The sequence below is a fragment of the Suncus etruscus genome, chromosome 8, assembly GCF_024139225.1.
Source record: "Suncus etruscus isolate mSunEtr1 chromosome 8, mSunEtr1.pri.cur, whole genome shotgun sequence".
NCBI classification, from domain to species: domain Eukaryota; kingdom Metazoa; phylum Chordata; class Mammalia; order Eulipotyphla; family Soricidae; genus Suncus; species Suncus etruscus.
In genome coordinates this window covers 59,966,633-59,986,959 of record NC_064855.1, presented here as the reverse complement: position 1 = coordinate 59,986,959, position 20,327 = coordinate 59,966,633, and the positions used below count along the sequence as shown (strand labels likewise).

Below are 20,327 nucleotides of genomic sequence, written 5' to 3'. Positions count from 1 at the left end.
TCACTCCTTCCTTCCTTCCTTCCTCAGGGCCAGTCGCTAATAGGGGCTCAGGTTCCTTTCAGGGCGCAGACAGATCGAGTAGCGAGGTCACAGTTCCCAGTTTTAAAGGTCAAAGTCTGCTGCTCAGCCAGCACCTGCCAAACCCAAGTTCCCAGTCAGCTGGGCCATCCCAGCCTTTGCCCCGCAGGGGACGAGGAGAACTGGAGCGTCAGCAAGTGTGAACGCGAGGCCACGCCCCTTCGGGTGGGGCCAGGCCTGGCCGGCCGGCGCGGTGAGTTCTCCTGCGCCTGCGCGCGGTGCTCGGGGGGAAACCGGGGTCGGACGCGAAAACATGGCGGCCTCCATATTCTACAGCCGGCTGCTGGCCGGGACCACCTTGAGGAGCCATCGGCCCCAGGCAGCCTTACGGGCAGCTGCGCAGGTAGGTTGTCTGCGGCCCGGCCCTCTTTGGCCTAGGTGGGTAGGTCGGCGGGAGAAAGGGCAGGTGAGGAGACTTGGCTTCGGGAGTCGAGACGTGAGAAGACAGCTGCGAGCTGCTTCGCGTGACCCCGTGACCCCGGAGACCCGGGGCTGTGCAATGGGCTTGCAGGCGGCCAGCGGACCGGGAGTGTCCCTTGCAAGTGTGTGAGCAAGCCAGTATCGGCCGCTGTTTGTTCCGGCTGCTCGGCCTGGAGTCCAGGCTCTACCTGACTGCCCAGGCTCCCGAATCTCCGAGGTGTGGCTGGGGTTGGGGGCTCTGAGGACAGATGTGGGGGGACCCCGAGGACGTTTCTGTGCCTTGCCCGCCTGTGGGGCCTGGTGTCCCGAAGCGTCCTCTGGCCTCCTTTGGGGAGTGGGGAGGAATGCCCTTCAGATGTACTTTGGGTCCTTCGGGAGCTGTCGGGTTGTTGGGGCGAGTTCACTGCACCAGCGGTGCTGGCTGAGACAGGCCTTGCTGGACGGGACGGGTTCCCACCTACTACCCCCCCCTCCCCCCCCGGGAGTTGTGTAACGCTGTTTGTTCCTAATGGTGACACACCGATGGTGCTCAGTTTCCCGCCTGGGGAAAGTGAGACAGTCGGATCGCTTCATTTCTTGCAGAGACTGGAGGAGTCGTGCAGTTGGGAGTGCTGCATGCTAGGAATCAGTTTTGCGTATTGGCCGCTCTCTAGCTTTACTCCAACCCCTGTGAATTAAAGCATTCGTGAAACAACACAAAGCTGAGGTTCAGAATTGCACAAATTGTCAGGGTGTATGAATCAAGTGGTGGTGGTCCCTGTGGACCACAATGCGGCTTAAGAAAAGTGGAGGACACGCACACCCTGGGATCAGAGTGTATCATGTTCAGCCAAGAATATTGGGAAGAGGGGACGAATAGGGAATGGTTCCACTCTTCTGTGATATACAGAGACCAAAAAAGGGGAATAGATAGTATCAGCAGTGACAAATCTTTGGCCCTGGTTTACAAAACTGAGAAAGTACTCAGCATTGGGGCGGATTTTGGGGGGAGATGAAGAGGCCAGACCAGAAGTGACCCAAAGCAGTGGTGAAGGGGGCTTGGGTGCTTTGGTGGTGATGAGTTGCAGTAATTGTTTATGTCAGTTCCGTAGCTATATTACCTACCAACACTGTTGTAGCCATATTCCCTAACTTAAATATATTCCACAACTGTCTCCAACATGTATGTGCTTCAAATTGCTCTACCACTTTTTCCAGAACATAGGGATTAGCTTCTTCTTAGTGTTGACATCCAAGGAAGAGCCTCCTTTTCTCTGTCAATTCTGTAGTTTGGGTTAAGTTCTGAATGACTCATGCATGCCATAAATTAATTACTGTAGTTCTTGTTTCATTGGCTTGATTTGTTCTACATATTACCATCTGTAGTTGTCAGAACTGAGAGATTTGGATAAAGGAAAGGCAGTATTTCTTTATATATTTTGATGGTTTTAAGAGAAGGCTGTAAATTAGTGGTGCTTTGGAACTGGTAGATGCGATATTGTTGATGTACATCATCAGTTTTTTTATTTTTATTTTTATGACTTTACCACAGGAAGCTTAAAGGCCAACTTCATATTCCTTTCCCTTTCTGGTTTATTAGTTGGCAAAAGGACTTTTATGACTTTTATTTCTGTTTTCTGTTTGTTTTTGAAAGAATAATTCTAACTCAGTTTTGCCAAGAAACATTTTATTTCTTAGTTTTCTTTTTACCATCTGGCATAAATTTTTACTTTTGACTGTGTTCCCTTCAAATTCACACACATTTTGCATTCTAGAATTTGAGGATAGCTTTAAGGATTTTGTTGGTTTATTTTGTTGCTTTATTTCCAATATCTACATTGGGGGGGGGGGTTTCAGCCACACCCAGTGGTGCTCAAGGATTACTCCTGGCTCTGCACTCAGAAATCGCTCCTGGCAGGCTCGGGAATCGAACCTGGGTGTGTCCCAGATTGGCCACGTGCAAAGCAAATGTCCTACAACTGTGCTATCGCTCCCACCCCCAATATCTACATTTTTAATTAAAATAAATAAATAAATATTCATTGATAAACTAATTGATAGATATTTAATTGAATGAATATTCTATATCAATGTTTATCAGCATGGACAATGCCACCCCTGGTTGAGGTGGTACTGAACAGTTTAGGAGCAGTGTTAAGTAACATCAGGAACAGCTGGGGACACACTGTATGCTTAAAGTGAATAGATTCCCTAGGGTGTATGTGAATGTTTGAATGTTTCTCTGAGAAGTGGGTGATAGGCTAAGTAGGTTTGGGAACCTTTGTTCTACTTAGTTTGAGTTGCAAGCGATTTCTTGGAAGATTTTTCAGTCTGGTTTTGAAGAACAAACACCTGAACCAATCTGTAAAGAAGATACTGGTTAAGGAAACTGTTTAGAAGGAATGCATTCCAGGTGGTATCTAAAGTTCAGGTGATCTCTGTTTCACTTGTGGGAGAGTTGAGAAAAATGAGAATTGAGTAGAAGTCCAAGTGTAGTAGTGTTGCATTAGGGATTCCTGCCACTCCAGTGGGAGGTCTGGAACTAGAAGGGATTTGAATTGAATCTAGTGTGGATCTGAACGTGGGGTGAATTTTCATATCTTTATATCTTTCCCCATCCCCATTGACCAGTCATTGGAAACTGATAATGGGAAGGAGTGTGAACTTGGGTTGGTAGCTGCTAATGTTATCAGCAACTGGGGCTTAATTCTGGTGTAGATTATTGGGAAAGCACATATAGAAGAAGGTCACTATAGAAGAAGCCAGAGTTTAGTCTTGAGTGTATGACTAAAATAAAGTACCAAATTGTTCAGCTATCTCATCAGTAATGTTAGACTATTTGTTAGGTGCTGGAAGAATGGTGAAGAGAGGAAAGTTTGAAAGGAGTTTTCCTGTTGGAAAAGAAGAGACTAATTTTAGAGTTTCAGAATTTAGCATGATAGAAATGCTTCATGGGTTATTAGAGTTATGGTGGTAAAAAGTTCAATGGAAAGATAGGGCCTAGGGTTGATGGGATGACTCTAAGGCTGGAGCACATCCTTTGCATGCAGGAAGGCTATGTTTAATCTCTGGCATCACATGGCCACTGAGCACTCTGAGGATTGGTCCTTGAGTATCAAGCCAAGAGTAGCTCCTAAACAAAACAATAAACAACGAAAATGAAAGATAAGAACTAGAGATGATGAGGAAATAATGAAAACTATTGGGCCATATTTGTTACTTAGCTGATAATTAGCTTGTAGTTTTATGTTGTATTTAGGTATTATTGGATACTATGTTTTGTTCATTTTTTGTTTATTTGGGCTATACCTGACAGTGCTCAGGGCTTACTCCTGGCTCTCTGCTTAGGGATCACACTTGGCTGGCATGGGGGACCATATGGAATCTTAATGAGCAGAATTACCCAATTCTGACCATGACAATTTGACCATGACACTCACTGTACTATTGCTCCAGCCTTGCATTTTGATCTTTTAATTTAGCATTTTGTTATATTCTGTGCTTTTTTTTTTTTTTTTTTTGTATTTGTTTTTTGTTTTGGGGCCACACCTGGTGGTGCTCAGGGGTAACGCCTGGCTCTGTGCTCAGAAATCTCTCCTGGCATACTCGGGGGACCATATGGGTTGCCAGGGATTGAACCTGGGTCTATTCGAATTGCTATTGCTCTGGTCCTTTATTATGTTCTTAAGATCTAAGAATTCTATAGAAATAATAGTTTGAGATGTTTTAGACAAGAATAGCTGCAAGATCACTGTCATGTGTAAATATATCTCCAATTTCTCTTAGGTTCTGGGAAGCCCTGCCTTGTTAAACAACCATGGATTCCAAATACAGCAGCAACAGCAAAGGAATCTCTCGCTACATGAATACATGAGTATGGAATTGTTGCAAGAAGCTGGTGTCTCTGTTCCCAAAGGACAGGTGGCTAAATCACCAGATGAAGCTTATGCAATTGCCAAAAAATTAGGTACTAAGTTAAGAAAAACTTAAGGCACTTTGACATGGGAACTCTGATAACATGTGATATTTGCTTTTGGCTTTATAATAACTTGATTTTTTTTTTTTTTTTGGTTTTTGGGTCACACCTGGCGGCGCTCAGGGGTTTCTCCTTACTCTACGCTCAGAAATCGCCCCTGTCAGGCTCGAGGGATCATATGATATGCCGGGATTCGAACCACCGACCTTCTGCATGCAAGGCAAATGCCTTGCCTCAATTCTATCTCTTTGGGTCCCTTGTATTTTGTTTTGGTTTTTGGATCACACCCTGCAGCGCTTAGTGGTTACTCCTGGCTCTATGCTCAGAAATCACTCCTGGCAGGCTCGGGGGACCATATGGGATGCCAGGATTCGAACCGATGACCTTCTGCATGAAAGGCAAATGCCTTACCTCCATGCTGTCTCTCTGGCCCCTTGTATTTCTTTAATAGATTTTATTTAAATAAAGAGAAAACATCTTTATGACTTGACATTTTGTTTGTTTTTCTGTTTGTTTTTGGGTCACACCCAGCAGCACTCAGGGGTTACTCCTGGCTCTGTGCTCTCAGAAATTGCTCCTGTGTATTTGTTTTAGAAAGCTGAAGTGCTATTTTCAGTTGGAATGTAATAGAGGGGAAGTGTCTCACATGTGAGGCCTGCACTTGACCAGTGAGCAGTGTCTTTAGGCTAACAAGATATGTGCTAGTCAAAGAAAATTGTAAGTAATGATGACAGTTTGGGAGTAAGATTAGTGGCTAGAATGATTGCTACCCTTGAAGAGTTTATATTCCTAAAGAAAGTATATTAATTGTTGAAGGAAGAATCTGATGCTTTGTAAAATATTCTTTTTTTTTTTTTTTTTTTTTTTTTGTGGTTTTTGGGTCACACCCGGCAGTGCTCAGGGGTTATTCCTGGCTCCAGGCTCAGAAATTGCTCCTGGCAGGCACGGGAGGACCATATATGGGACGCCGGGATTCGAACCGATGACCTCCTGCATGAGAGGCAAACGCCTTACCTCCATGCTATCTCTCCGGCCCCTGTAAAATATTCTTGAAAGAGTAGAACTGCCTTAGTAAGCAACTATGCCAGTGAATATGATGTTTTAAGTTAGCCACCAGCTTTAATTGCTGGCCATTTTCATATTAATGTGGCACAATTTGGATATAAATTGTGCTAAATTTACAAAATGTTTGTAAAGTACTGGAAAACTAACAGCACACTGCCATACATAAATAAAACTACTGGTTGCTACTCCTATTAGTTTAGACATGATCTTTCTTATTTGCCATAGTCCTGGGGCTGTCTGTTGTCTTCTTAATAAGAAGCTTTTTTGGGCTGGAGAGATAGCACAGTGGTAGGGTGTTTGCCTTGCATGCAGCTGATCCAGGAGTGATGGGCTCCATAGGGATGCTGAGGATCAAAACTGGGTTGGCTGCATGCAAGACTCCAATCTAATACTTGTTTTTATATTTGGAAATGGTGGGGACTGTGGCAAATTAAAATGGATCTTGTATTTAATAGTGTCTAATCAGTTCTGCTTGAGGATTAGATACTGAATTGTCTTAGGGCTAATGATAGTACAATGGGTGAGGCACCTGCCTTGTTTTCAGTAGACTTGGGTTTGAATTCTGGCATTCATATTGCCCCCTGCGCACTGCCAGGAGTGATTTCTGAGTGCAGAGCCAGGAATAACCCTGAGCACTTCTGGGTGTGATCCCAAAACAAAACAAAAAAAGAATTGTTCAATTTTTAAAAATGTTTTTTTCAACAGTTAGAAAAAAATGCTAGGAACCTCCCAGGATGTAACCCTCATTGGGTAACCATCAAAACATACATCATCTAACATAAAGGTTTTATTTACCCTTCTGGAGCCTGTGTTCTTTTTTTTTTTTTTTTTTTTTTTTTTTGGTTTTTGGTTTTTGGGCCACACCCGGTAACGCTCAGGGGTTACTCCTGGCTATGTGCTCAGAAGTTGCTCCTGGCTTGGGGGACCATATGGGACACCGGGGGATCGAACCACGGTCCATCCAAGGCTAGCACAGGCAAGGCAGGCACCTTACCTTTAGCGCCACTGCCCGGCCCCTGGAGCCTGTGTTCTAATGGAGAAGCTAACAACGAAAGAAAAGAAAAACAGATGGAGCAGGATATGGGAATTGGACTGAGGAAGGCAGTTTATACTAAGAGAATGATTAGGGTAAGCCTCAGGGACAATGTGAGATTTAAGTATAAACTTGAAGCTGGGAGGTTTAATGAAGTATAAACTTACTTAAGTGGATGGCTGCATGAGAGCAATCCAGAGGGAGCATTAGAGCCACAGCTTGGAGGTTAAAAGATAACCAGGGACAGTGGAGACAAATAAATGGAATGGTGAGTAATAAGGAGGGCATAGGATATATAAAAGGTGAACACATGGTAAGATTTTTGGCTTTTACTCTGAAGTGGTCATTCAGTATAAGGTTTTCTTTTTTTTTTTTTTTTTAAGCCAGTCAGATTGAGCAGTGGGGTGGTTATATACCAAATTTTGTGATAATAATGTTAATAAGTTAATAAGTTCTGGTAAACCACTGCCATTGGACCAGCCTCAGTATAAGGTTTTAAGTAGAGGAATAAGATGCTTAATTTGCTGCTTTGGGGCTATTATTTTGGATAATCTAGGTGGAATAAAGTAGTGTCTGGGGCCAGAGTTTAAAATGGAGAGAATGTTGTGTTTACATAAAGCATCACACTTTCTGGTAGCAGTCTACACAACAGAACAGCTCAAGAACATAAATTAATAGGATTTTCTGTGATGGGACAATGTAAATTGGTATAGTGCTGTAAGTCATGGTACATTTCTTCTCAAAGTAGCATTTATAACTCAGATTTTCACAGGTAGCAATTTCATATGTAGATAGCTAGAGTAGGGAACCACAGAAAGGCATTTGAGTTTCAATTTTGTATTTCTCATACCTTCAAAAGGTAGTAAATGTTTCCAAAGTAACTTTCCAGTAGTGTTCTAAAGGCACTGGATGCTTAATTTGTGAAGGAAGGAAAGGTAAAATTATTTTTTGTATATTTTAATGAATGGCTTGATGTATGGATTACTTCTTTAGATGGTGAATGTTTTGGTGTTTTAAATCTAGAAAATACACATAATGCTTTATTTTTTGATGTTATGGATAAAAAAGAATATTATGTAAAATACCACAGCTTAATATACATGCTTAATAAAAAATATTTGTCTTGCATTCTGCTCTATGTATCTTGTCTAATACAAATATTTTTCATTTAGGTACTAAAGATGTTGTGATCAAGGCACAGGTTTTAGCTGGTGGCAGAGGAAAAGGAACATTTGAAAGTGGCCTTAAAGGAGGAGTGAAGATAGTATTTTCGTAAGTCATATTCTTTAAAAGAAAAATATTTTATTATTAAAAAAATACATTATGAGAAATGTCCCTTTTGTCCAAAACAGACAAAAAGATAGGATGTTAGCCTTGCACAAGGTTGACCCAGGTTCCATTCCCTCCACCCTTATAAATTCCTGAGCGCACCAGGAGTGACCTTTGATCACAGAGCCAGAAGTAACTTGTGAGCACATTTGGGTGTGGTCCCCCAAGAATCCTTCCAAAATTACTTGTTGAATTGAGGAAAATAACAGGTTAAATATTATGTGATACAAGATTTTGCCTATTATTTTTCTAACTTGGAGAAGAAAAGAATTTGAGCTCTTTTTCTTACTTTAGTCCAGAAGAAGCAAAGGCTGTTTCCTCACAAATGATCGGAAAAAAGTTATTTACCAAGCAAACAGGAGAAAAAGGCAGAATATGCAATCAAGTATTGGTTTGTGAGCGGAGATATCCCAGAAAAGAATACTACTTTGCAATAACAATGGAAAGGACGTTTCAGGTGAGTTATTGTAGACAGTTCAGTTGAATTCATTAATTTAGTTTCAAAGGTTTTTTTTTTTTTTGGGGGGGGTTCAGGCCACACCTGTTTGGTGCTTAGGGGTTACTCCTGGCTAAGCATTCAGAAATTGCCCCTGGCTTGGGGGGACCATATGGGATGCCGGGGTATCAAACCTCGGTCCTTCCTTGGCTAGCGCTTGCAAGGCAGACACCTTACCTCTGGCGCCACCTCGCCGGCCCCTCAAAGGTTATTTTTAATTTAACTTTTACGGGATAGATTTATTTATTTTGTTTTTGTTTTGGGGCTATGCTCAGCTGTGCTCAGGACTTAACTCCTGGCTCGGGATCTTACTCCTGGCAGGGCTTGGAGGACCATCTGGGGTGTGGGAGCATGAACCTGTGGTTTGCTCATATAACTTGGCAATTAACCCCTGTACTATCTCTCCAGCCCACTGTGGGAAAGATAGCATAAAATGCATAATCCAGAAGTACAGTATTTTTGGGTCGATTCTAAATTGCATCACCAGGCGTGACCCCAAAAAACAAACAACCCTCCCCACAATATTTGATATGGTAAAAAAAGGAATTGGCTAAGTCTTACTTAATTAAATTTTTTTTTTTTTTTTGGTTTTTGGGTCACACCCGGCAGTGCTCAGGGGTTACTCCTGGCTGTCTGCTCAGAAATAGCTCTTGGCAGGCACGGGGGACCATATGGGACACCGGGATTTGAACCAACCACCTTTGGTCCTGGATCAGCTGCTTGCAAGGCAAACGCCACTGTGCTATCTCTCCGGGCTCAATTCTATAGGATTTCCAAATTGTTAATTTGCAAAGATCAACTTAAGCCCACTCTAATTTATCTGTAATTAAATAGGCTGAAACAATAATTTCCAGCAGAGAATATATTCTAATTAAAGAGAAAGTGATGGAAACTTCTAAGGAATGTGTATTTTTTGCCTCATCTGTTTTTTTTTTTTAATTATTGGTATTTTTAGAGTTCTAGGTTTATTTCACTAGATTTATTTGTATTTATTTAGGTGAAAAGTGATAGATTCACTAAAAATAATTTGATTCTTAGGGATCTGACTCTTATTAGTGAAAATAGATATAGTTGAAAAGAATTTTCACAGATTTGGTATTTGAAGAAAGAATTGATGAATTTTTTTGGTGGGGGGCACAATTGGCTGCCTCAGTGTGACTTTTGACTCTGTGCACAGAAATCCCTGCTCTGGTAGGCTTGGGGGACCATATGGGATGCCGAGTCTGGTCCACTGTGTACAAGGCAAATGTCTTACCCGCCGTATTATTGCTCTGGTTCCCTAGAATTGATGATCATTTTATACTGTAATTACCTGGCTTCAGTGGGTTGGTTAAATTTTATAAGCTGAATATGTATTAATAAGATTATATTTTTGTAAGCCCTGATAAGGATTTGATGTAGAACATTAATAATTTTGCAATTAGTACTGTTGCCAAATTTTAAGGCTTATGAAATAGTTTTTTATTTTACTTAAAATAGCTTAAAATTAAAAACAAAATAGAATAAAATCCATTTTATATATATTGGGTTTCTTTTCCTACCATTATATAAATCTTCCAGTCATGTTTAAGTGATGTTTTAAACTAATTTTATAAACTTTTTGATTAGAAATTATTATTATTTTTTTAAATTTTATTTTCAGGGGGCCTTCCAAACAGTGCTCAGTGAGGTGCAAAGAAAGGCCTCACTAGCAATTCTTGGCCAAAGGGACTGGATGGAGGCTCACTGTAAGGGCAGAACTACTGGCTGCTTGGCCCCATGGTGCCAGGTCCCCCTGGTTGATTCTAATTTGGTGGGGTCCATATACTGGGAATTGAACCCAGGTCGGAGGTAATGACTATGCCTAATTTAGGAACCATACAGTGCTGAGCTCCAGTCCAAGAATGTATTTCTTTTTTTTTTTTTTTTTTTTGGTTTTTGGGCCACACCCATTTGACGCTCAGGGGTTACTCCTGGCTATGCGCTCAGAAATCACTCCTGGCTTGGGGGGACTATATGGGACGCCAGGGGGATCGAACTGCGGTCCATCCTACGCTAGCGCTTGCAAGGCAGACACCTTACCTCTAGCGCCACCTTCCCGGCCCCAAGAATGTATTTCTTTTTTTTTTTTTTTTTTTTTTTTTTGGTTTTTGGGCCACACCCGGTGATGCTCAGGGGTTACTCCTGGCTATGCACTCAGAAGTCGCTCCTGGCTTGGGGGACCATATGGGATGCCGGGGGATCGAACCGCGGTCCGTCCGAGGCTAGAGCAGGCAAGGCAGGCACCTTACCATTAGCGCCACCGCCCGGCCCCAAGAATGTATTTCTTATTGTAAAACACTAGATGGTAGTAAACCCCACTCAGAATATTTAAGCTAAAAAACCCACATTGTTTTATTTGTGGATGATGTCTACCTCTTTTGGACGCTTTTATGTGGTGGAATTTAATCTTGTTACTTCAAAAATTGTATGGCAATAATCTTTATATGCTACATATATTGGTAAAATTTACATTTTGAAAATTACATTTTCATTTATTTTTTTTTGATATAACAGAAGTTCCAAGTGTATTTTGCTTACTATTCCTTTTTCAGAAAATAAAAGATTGTCTGCACCCCATTTTCTTTGAATTAACAGGTTCCCTAACTGATTTTTCCTGTTTTAGTTAGTTAAGTGAAGGATATGCAGATTTTATTGATCTTTTCAGTGTTCTTTGGTAATAAGATATCTCCCAATTTCTTACTTCTCAGGCTTAAGCTATTTGGGATGTTTTATGATTTTATACACCTTTATTATTAATTATTCTAAGTCCTTGAAGAATGTGATTGGTTTTGGATTGCAGTGAATCTGTATAATAATTTAGGTACGGGGCTGGATCGGTGGTGCAAGCAGTAGGGCATTTGCCTTGCGAGTGCTCACCTAGGACAGACCTTGATTCGATTCCCCTGGCATCCCATATGGTCCCCCAAGCCAGGAGTGATTTCTGAGCGCATATCCCGGAGTAACCCCTGAGTGTCACTGGTGTGGCCCAAAAGCCAAAAGAAAAAAAGATTTAGATGGTCATTTTGACAATAGTGATTCTTCCAGTTCATTAATATGAGGTTTACTTATTTATTATTTATTTATTTTTAATTTTTGGGCCACACCTGGTGGTGCTCAGAGATTACTCATGGCTCTGTGCTCAGAAATCGCTCCTGGCAGGCTCGGGAGACCATATGGGATGCCGGAGATAGAACATGGGTCAATGCCGGAGATAGAACATAGGTCCATCCCGGGTTGGCCACGTGCAAGGCAAACACCCTACTACTGTACTATCACTCTGACCACCGACATGGAGAATTTTTCTATTTCTTAAGATCTTCTATCACAAGTGACTTTCTCTTATCTTTTGTTAAATTGGGGATGGGCGACAATTCCTGGTTATGCTAAGGGTTTACCTCTGGCTCTGCACCCAGGGATCATTCCTGGCAGACATGGGGGGACTATATGGGGTGCTGGGGCTGAACTTGGGTCAGCCTGTGCAAGGCAAGCACCCTACCTGCTTTACTACTCTGGACAATTAAGCACCCTGAACACTGTTTTGAGTGGAATATACCACAGTTTCTTTATTTAGTTCCTATTATAGTTTTTGCATGCTAAGATTTTTATGCATAATTTTAATGCATAAATTAAAAAATCTGTTATTTTACTTCAAGTTTTTTTTTTTTTAACTGAGGTCCTAAAAGTTAATAATTTAGGATTGTACAGATTGAAGGGTTAGTATAGCAGGTAGGGTGCTTATCTTGCATACAAACAACTCTTTCAACACCCAGCACCCCATTTGGTCCCCCCAGGCTAACCAGGAGTGAGTGATCCCTGAGAACAGAGACAGTAGTAAGCCCTGAACACATCCAGATGTTGATTTAAACAAAACAAATTTAATAAATTTATTTAGTATATTTTATATATGTATATAATATATAATGCTATATAGTATATGCTTTATCTTATGTTATTCATGATGATTTTCAAGGTTTTTATTGGTGGGGGAGGCCCACATCTGGTGGTGCTCAGGATTTACTCTTAGCTCTCTGCTCAGGAAATTACTCATGTCTCTGTACTCATAAATCACTCCTGGCAGTGCTCAGGTTACCATATGGGGTGCTGGGAAACAAACTTGAGTTGGTGTGCAAGGCAAATGTCTTACCTTCTGTACTATTGCTCTACACCCCCTTCCTTTTTATTTTTTTAATTTATTTTATTTTATTTTTTATTTTTGGGTCATACCTGGCAGCGCTCAGGGGTTACTCCTGACTCTATGCTCAGAAATCACCCCTGGTAGGCACAGGGGACCATATGGGATGCCGGGATTTGAACCACCGTCTTTCTGTATGAAAGATAAATGCCTTACCTCCATGCTATCTCTCTGGCCCCCCTTTTCCTTTTTTTTTTTTTTTTTTTTTTTTGGTTTTTGGGCCATACCCGGCGGTGCTCAGGGGTTAATCCTGGCTGTCTGCTCAGAAATAGCTCCTGGCAGGCATGGGGACCACATGGGACACCGGGATTCGAACCAACCACCTTTGGTCCTGGATGGGCTGCTTGCAAGGCAAATGCCGCTGTGCTATCTCTCCGGGCCCCCCTTTTCCTTTTTTCTTCCTTTAACTTCAACTGATTATTTATAAGGGGCACAATGCAGATAAAGCAAGGATACATTTTCAAGGAAATTTTAAAATAGACATGGAAAGTGATTAGTATACCTGCTTTATTATATTTACAAATAGATTTTTGGAATTTTATTGTGAGCTCAAATATAACTTAAATATTTTGACTGTTTTCCTTCCTTTACAGGGTCCTGTACTAATAGGAAGTTCTCAAGGTGGGGTCAACATTGAGGATGTTGCTGCTGAGACTCCAGAGGCTATAGTTAAGGAACCCATTGATATTGTAGAAGGAATCAAAAAGGAGCAAGCTGTTCGGGTATGTTGTATTCTGAAAAATGTTTAGCTTTTGATTGACTTGTACAAATAAAATGATTGACAGAACAAGCTTTATTTTGGTCTTAAGATGTTAATACCAGGGCCCGGAGAGATAGCACAGCGGCGTTTGCCTTGCAAGCAGCCGATCCAGGACCAAAGGTGGTTGGTTCGAATCCCGGTGTCCCATATGGTCCCCCGTGCCTGCCAGGAGCTATTTCTGAGCAGACAGCCAGGAGTAACCCCTGAGCACCGCCGGGTGTGACCCAAAAACCAAAAAAAAAAAAAAAAAAAAAAAGATGTTAATACCTTGTTTGACTTTGAAACTTCAAGCATGTGTTGCTCCGGGCTTATTCCTAGCTCTGCACTAAGAGTCACTCCTTGTGGACCATATCAGATGTTGGGGGATCAAACCAAATAGCTGTGCTATTGCTTTGGCCCCTACCCTGTAGTTTTTCTTTTACTCTCTACATCCTACAAATGACCTATCTGTTGTGCTATGGCTCTGGCCGCTAACTTCAGTGTTTTATCTAGTTAGGGATCTGCTTAAGGCTCTAAACTCCTCTGCTAGGTTAGAAGTTTAAGTACCTGTATTTTTTTAAAAAAATATTTTTATTTAAACACCTTGGTTACAAGCATGATTGTGGTTGAGTTTCAGTCATATAAGATGACATCCCCCATCACCAGTGTAACATTCCTATCACCAATGACCCAAATATCATTCCTCCCCTCCTCGCCCCCACCTGTACTCTAGACAGGCTTTCTATTTCCCTCATATATTCTCATTATTAGGATAGTTCGCAATGTAGTTGTTTCTCTAACTAAACTCATCACTCTTGTGGTGAGTTTCACGAGGTCAGCTGTAACGTCCAGCCCTCTCCTCTTTTTTCTCTGCAAATTGTTGAGAAATGTCTTTCATTTTTCTTAAAACCCATAGAAGAGTGAGACCATTCTTCGTCTTTCTCTTTCTCTGACTTATTTCACTCAACATAATAGATTCCATGTACATCCATGTATAGGAAAATTTATGACTTCATCTCTCCTGACGGCTGCATAATATTCCATTATGTATATGTACCACAGTTTCTTTAGCCATTCATCTGTTGAAGGGCATCTTGGTTGTTTCTAGAGTCTTGCTATGGGAAATAGTGCTGCAATAAATATAGGTGTAAGGAAGGGTTTTTTGTATTCTATTTTTGTGTTCCTAGGGTATATTCCTAGGAGTGGTATAGCTGGATTATATGGGACAGGGGTTCTCAAACTTTTTTTTTTTTTTTTTGGTTTTTGGGTCACACCCAGCGATGCTCAGGGGTTATTCCTGGATGTCTGCTCAGAAATAGCTCCTGGCAGGCACTGGGGACCATATGGGACACCGGGATTCGAACCAACCACCTTTGGTCCTGGATCGGCTGCTTGCAAGGCAAACACCGCTGTGCCATCTTTACGGACCCCCCAATTTTTTTTTTTTCGGACACACCCACTTGATGCTCAGAAATTGCCCCTAGCTTGGGGGGACCATAAGGGACGCCGGGGGATCGAACCGCAGTCGCGGTTCTTCCTTGGCTAGCGCTTGCAAGGCAGACACCTTACCTCTAGCGCCAACTCGCCAGCCCCTGGTTCTCAAACTTTTTAAACAGGGGGCCAGTTCACTGTCCCTCAGACCATTGGAGGGTCTGACTATAGTAAAAACAAAACTTATGTACGAATTCTTATGCACACTGCATATATCTTATTTTGCAATGAAGAAACAAAACAGATACAAATAAAATATGTGGCCCATGGGCCATAGTTTGAGGACCACTGGTATGGGAGCTCAATTTCCTGTTTTTGGAGGAATTTCCATATCGCTCTCCAGAAAGGTTGAACTAGTCGGCATTTCCACCAGCAGTGGATAAGAGTTCCTGTCTCGGGGCTGGGAAGGTGGCGCTAGAGGTAAGGTGTCTGCCTTACAAGCGCTAGCCAAGGAACAGACCTCGGTTCGATCCCTGGCATCCCATATGGTCCCCCCAAGCCAGGGGCAATTTCTGAGCACATAGCCAGGAGTAACCCCTGAGCGTCAAACGGGTGTGGCCCAAAAAACAAAACAAAACAAAACAAAAAAAATAAAATAAAACAAACAAACAAAAAAAAAAAGAGTTCCTGTCTCACCACATCCCCGCCAACACTGCTTGTTCTCATTCTTTGTGATGTGTGCCAATCTCTGTGATGTGAGGTGGTACCTCATAGTTGTTTTGATTTGCATCTCCCTGATGATTAGTGATGTGGAGCATTTTTTCATGTGTCTTTTGGCCATTTGTATTTCTTTTTTTTTTTTTTTTGGTTTTTGGGCCACACCCTGTGATGCTCAGGGGTTACTCCTGGCTATGCGCTCAGAAGTTGCTCCTGGCTTCTTGGGGGACCATATGGGACGCCGGGGGATCGAACCGCGGTCCGTCCTAGGCTAGCGCAGGTAAGGCAGGCACCTTACCTCCAGCGCCACCGCCCGGCCCCGCCATTTGTATTTCTTCTTTATCAAAGTGTCTGTCCATTTCTTCTCATATTTTGATGGGATTAGATGTTTTCTTGTAGAGGTCTGTCAGTGCTCTGTATATTTTGGATATTAGCCCCTTATCTGATGGATATTGGGTGAATAGTTTCTCCCACTCAGTGGGTGGCTCTTGTATCCTAGGCACTATTTCCTTTGAGGCGCAGAAGCTTCTCATCTTAATATATTCCTACTTTCACTTGCTTGGAGAGTGCAGTTTCCTCCTTGAAGATGCCTTTAGTCTGAATGTCATGGAGTATTATACCTACGTGTTGTTCTATATACCTTATGGTTTCAGTTTTGATATCAAGGTCTTTAATCCATTTGGATTTTACCTTCGCACATGTTAGCTGGGGGTCTAAGTTTGCTTTTTTGCAAGTGGCTAGCCAGTTGTGTCAACACCACTTGTTGAAGAGGCTTTCTTTGCTCCATTTAGGACTTCTTACTCATTTATCAAAAATTAGATGCTTGTATGTCTGGGGAACATTCTCTGAGTACTCAAGTCTATTACACTGATCTGAGGGTCTGTCTTTATTCCAATACCATGTTGTTTTGATAATTATTGCTTTGTAATACAGTTTAAAGTTTGAGAAAGTAATGCCTCCCATATTCTTTTTCCCAATAATTGATTTGGCTATTTGAGGGTGTTGATGGTTCCAAATGAATTTCAAAAGTGCTTGATCCACTTCTTTGAAGAATGTCATGGGTACCTCTAGAGCAGGGGTCTCAAACTTGCGACCCGTGGGCCGTTTGCGGCCCTCCGTACAACATTTTGTGGCCTGCAGCCAGCCTTCAAATATTGCATTATTCGCAATTATTCGCTTACTGAATAATCGCAATAAAAATCGCATTAAACATTCGTATAACTTGAGCAGTTCCTTTTGGGGTATGCAAATGTTTAATGCAATTTTTTGCGATATTTTTCTTACTAATGCGATTTTTTATTGCAAATACTTGGTAAGCGAATAATCGCGAATACTTTGTGCCTAGCACATACGTCATTTCCGCTGCTCCTGCCCACTGTCCCTTGCATTATCGGAGGCCTAATGGAGAGAAGGGAGAGAAGTTTATTACAGAATTAGATTTTGTCATACCTTCATCATGACTTCATCAAAGCCTGCAGTGAAGAGAAAGATTGATGACGAGCACAGACAATTTCAGGAAAAGTGGGAGACGCAGTATTTCTTTGTTGAGCACAGGGGCATCCCCACATGTCTTATTGGCTCAGAGAAAGTTGCAGTGCACAAGGAATACAACTTGAAACACCATTATTCAATGAAACATGCTGAGGAATGTGCAAAATATCAAGGAAATGAGAGAGCCAAGCGGGTTGCCAGTCTTAAAGCACGTCTAATGAGGCAACAAGATTTCTTTTTTTTTCTTTTTTTTTTTTTTTTGGTTTTTGGGCCACACCCAGCGGTGCTCAGGGGTTACTCCTGGCTGTCTGCTCAGAAATAGCTCCTGGCAGGCACGGGGGACATATGGCACACCGGGATTCGAACCAACCACCTTTGGTCCTGGTACGGCTGCTTGCAAGGCAAACGCCGCTGTGCTATCTCTCCGGGCCCGCAACAAGATTTCTTCAAGAAAGCAACCAAAGAGAATGTTGCATCAGTCGAAGCTAGTTACATGGCTAGTGAGATGATTGCTAAGGCAGGGAAACCATTCACAGAAGGAGAGTTTGTTAAAAAATGCATGGTATAGGCTGCAAGTATTATCTGTTTGGAAAAGAAAGGTCAGGTTAGCAAAATCAGCCTTTCTTCCAACATTGTGGCAGAGTGCATTTCTGATATGTCAAGTGACATCATCAACTGTGTGAGAAAGCCAAATGTTTTGATGCATACTCAGTTGCTCTTGACGAGGGCACAGATATAACAGACACTGCGCAGCTCACAATTTTATGTCCGTGGTGTTGATTGCAATTTTGAATTGACAGAGGAGCTGCTCACAATAATTCCAATGCACGGCCAGACCACTGCTAATGAGATATTTCGACATCTGTATGATGCCATTGAGAATGCAGGTTTGCCATTGAAGAGGTTTGTTGGAATAATAACCGATGGAGCGCCATCAATGACAGGGAAGAAAAATGAACTGGTGGCACTTGTTCAAAAAAAACTTGAAGAGGAGGGTGTAGAGAAGGCCATTGTTCTTCACTGCATTATCCATCAGCAGGCCCTTTGGAATAAATGCCCGCCGTGTGACAATGTGATGTCTGTTGTTGTGAAATGCATCAACCAAATCAGATCCAGGGGCTTAAAGCACAGGAGGTTCTGTGCTTTTTAAGAGGAAATGGAGTCAGAATATGGAAATGTGCTCTATTTCACCGAGGTACGTTGGCTCAGCTGGGGAAATGTCCTGAAAAGATTTTTCGAGTTGAGAGAAGAAGTGAAAGTCTTCATGGAGAAGGATGGGAATGCTGTTTCTGAGTTGAGTGATCACAAATGGCTCATGGACTTAGCTTTCTTGTTGACATCACACATAAGCTGAACCGTCCTTGTATTCCTGGATGAAACCTACTTGATCATAATGAATGATCTTCTTTTTTTTTTTTTTTTGGTTTTTGGTTTTTGGGCCACACTCGTTTGACGCTCAGGGGTTACTCTTGGCTATGTGCTCAGAAATCGCCCCTGGCTTGGGGGGACCATATGGACACCGGGGGATCAAACCGTGGTCGTCCTACGCTAGCGCTTGCAAGCCAGACACCTTACCTCTAGCGCCACCTTCCCGGCCCCATGAATGATCTTAATGAGGCATTTAATCCTATTTGCCAGGATTTTGTTGAGGATCTTTGCATCTGTATTCATCAGTGATATTGGTCTGTAATTTTCTTTTTTGGTAGCATCTCCGTTTGATTTAGGTATCAAGGTGATGTTGGCTTCATAAAAGCTATTTGGAAGTGTTCCCATTTTTTTGATTTCATGAAAGAGTCTTGCCAGGATTGGTAGTAGTTCCTCTTGGAAGGTTTGAAAGAATTCATTAGTGAATCCATATGGGCCTGGGCTTTTGTTTTTGGGCAGACATTTGATTACTGATTTAATTTCATCAATAGTGATGGGGTTGTTTAGATATGCTACATCCTCTTTATTGAACCATGGGAGGATATAAGAGTCCAAGAATTTATCCATTTTTTCCAGGTTCACATTGTTAGTGGCATAGAGTTTCTCAAAGTAGTTTCTGATTACCCTTTGAATCTCTGCAATATCGGTAGTGATCTCCCCTTTTTCATTTCTAATACGAGTTATCAAGTTTTTCTCTCTTTGTTAGTTTTGCTAATGGTCTATCAATCTTGATTATTTTTTTGAAGAACCACTTCTGCTTTCTTTGATCTTTCGGATTGTTTTTTGTGTTTCTACTTCATTGATTTCTGCTCTCAGTTATTTCCTTCTGTCTCCCTATTTTTGGGTTCTTTTGTTGAGCGTTTTCTAATTCTATCAGTTGCATCATTAAGCTATTCAGGTAGCCCCCTTCTTCCTTCCTGATGTGTGCTTGCAAAGCTATAAGTTTTCCTCTGAGTACTGCTTTTGCTGTGTCCCATAGGTCCTGATAGTTTGTGTCTTTATTATCATTTCTTTCCAGGAAAGTTTTGATTTCCTCTTTGATTTCATCTCGCACCCACTGGTTATTCAGTATGAGGCTGTTTAACTTCCAGGTGTTAAAGTTTTTCTTCTGAGTCCCTTTGAAATTCACATATAATTTCAGAGCCTTGTGGTCAGTGAAGGTAGCGTGAAAAATTTCTATCCTCTTGATATTATGGAGGTATGTTTTATGTGCCAGCATGTAGTCTATCCTGGAGAATGTCCCATGTACATTGGAGAAGAATGTGTATCCAGGTTTCTGGGGTTGGAGTGTCCTATATATATCTACTAGGCCTCTTTCTTCTATTTCTCTTCTTAGGTCTAGTATATTCTTGTTGGGTTTCAGTCTGGTTGACCTATCCAGTGTTGACAAAGCCATGTTGAGGTCCCCCACAGTTATTGTATTGTTATTGATATTTTTCAGATTTGTCAACAGTTATATTAAATATTTAGCTCGACCCTCATTCGGTGCATATATGTTTAGGAGAGTGATTTCTTCCTGCTGTACATATCCCTTGATTAATACAAAATGTCCATCTTCGTCCCTTACAACTTTCCTGAGTATAAAGTTTGCATCATCTGATATTAGTATGGCCACTCCAGCTTTTTTATGGGTGTTGTTTGCTTGAATACTTTTCCTCCAGCCTTTTATTTTGAGTCTATGTTTGTTCTGACTATTCAGATGCGTTTCTTGTAGGCAGCAGAAGGTTGGATCGAGTTTTTTGATCCATTTTGATCTTAACTGGTGCATTTAGTCCATTGACATTGAGAGAAAGAATTGTCCTAGGATTTAGTGCCATCTTTATATCGAAGTTTGGTGTATCATTTGGTCAGTCTTGTCTTAAAGTAGGTCTTTCAGTTTTTCTCTTTTTTTTTTTTTTTTTTTGGTTTTTGGGCCACACCCGTTTGATACTCAGG

At 41.7% G+C, this 20,327-nt stretch overlaps 1 protein-coding gene across 1 annotated transcript in view; it reads left to right on the top strand.

Moving 5' to 3' along the window:
• The first annotated feature begins 254 nt into the window (after positions 1 to 254).
• Positions 255 to 20,327, top strand: part of SUCLA2 (succinate-CoA ligase ADP-forming subunit beta) — a 35,584-nt gene continuing 15,511 nt past the window's right edge. Inside the window, exons 1-5 of the mRNA XM_049778800.1 lie at positions 255 to 421; positions 4,264 to 4,444; positions 7,724 to 7,823; positions 8,175 to 8,337; positions 13,183 to 13,311. Of these exons, the coding sequence (XP_049634757.1) occupies positions 332 to 421; positions 4,264 to 4,444; positions 7,724 to 7,823; positions 8,175 to 8,337; positions 13,183 to 13,311 (663 nt within the window). The 5' untranslated portion in view covers positions 255 to 331. The remainder of the gene's footprint in view (positions 422 to 4,263; positions 4,445 to 7,723; positions 7,824 to 8,174; positions 8,338 to 13,182; positions 13,312 to 20,327) is intronic.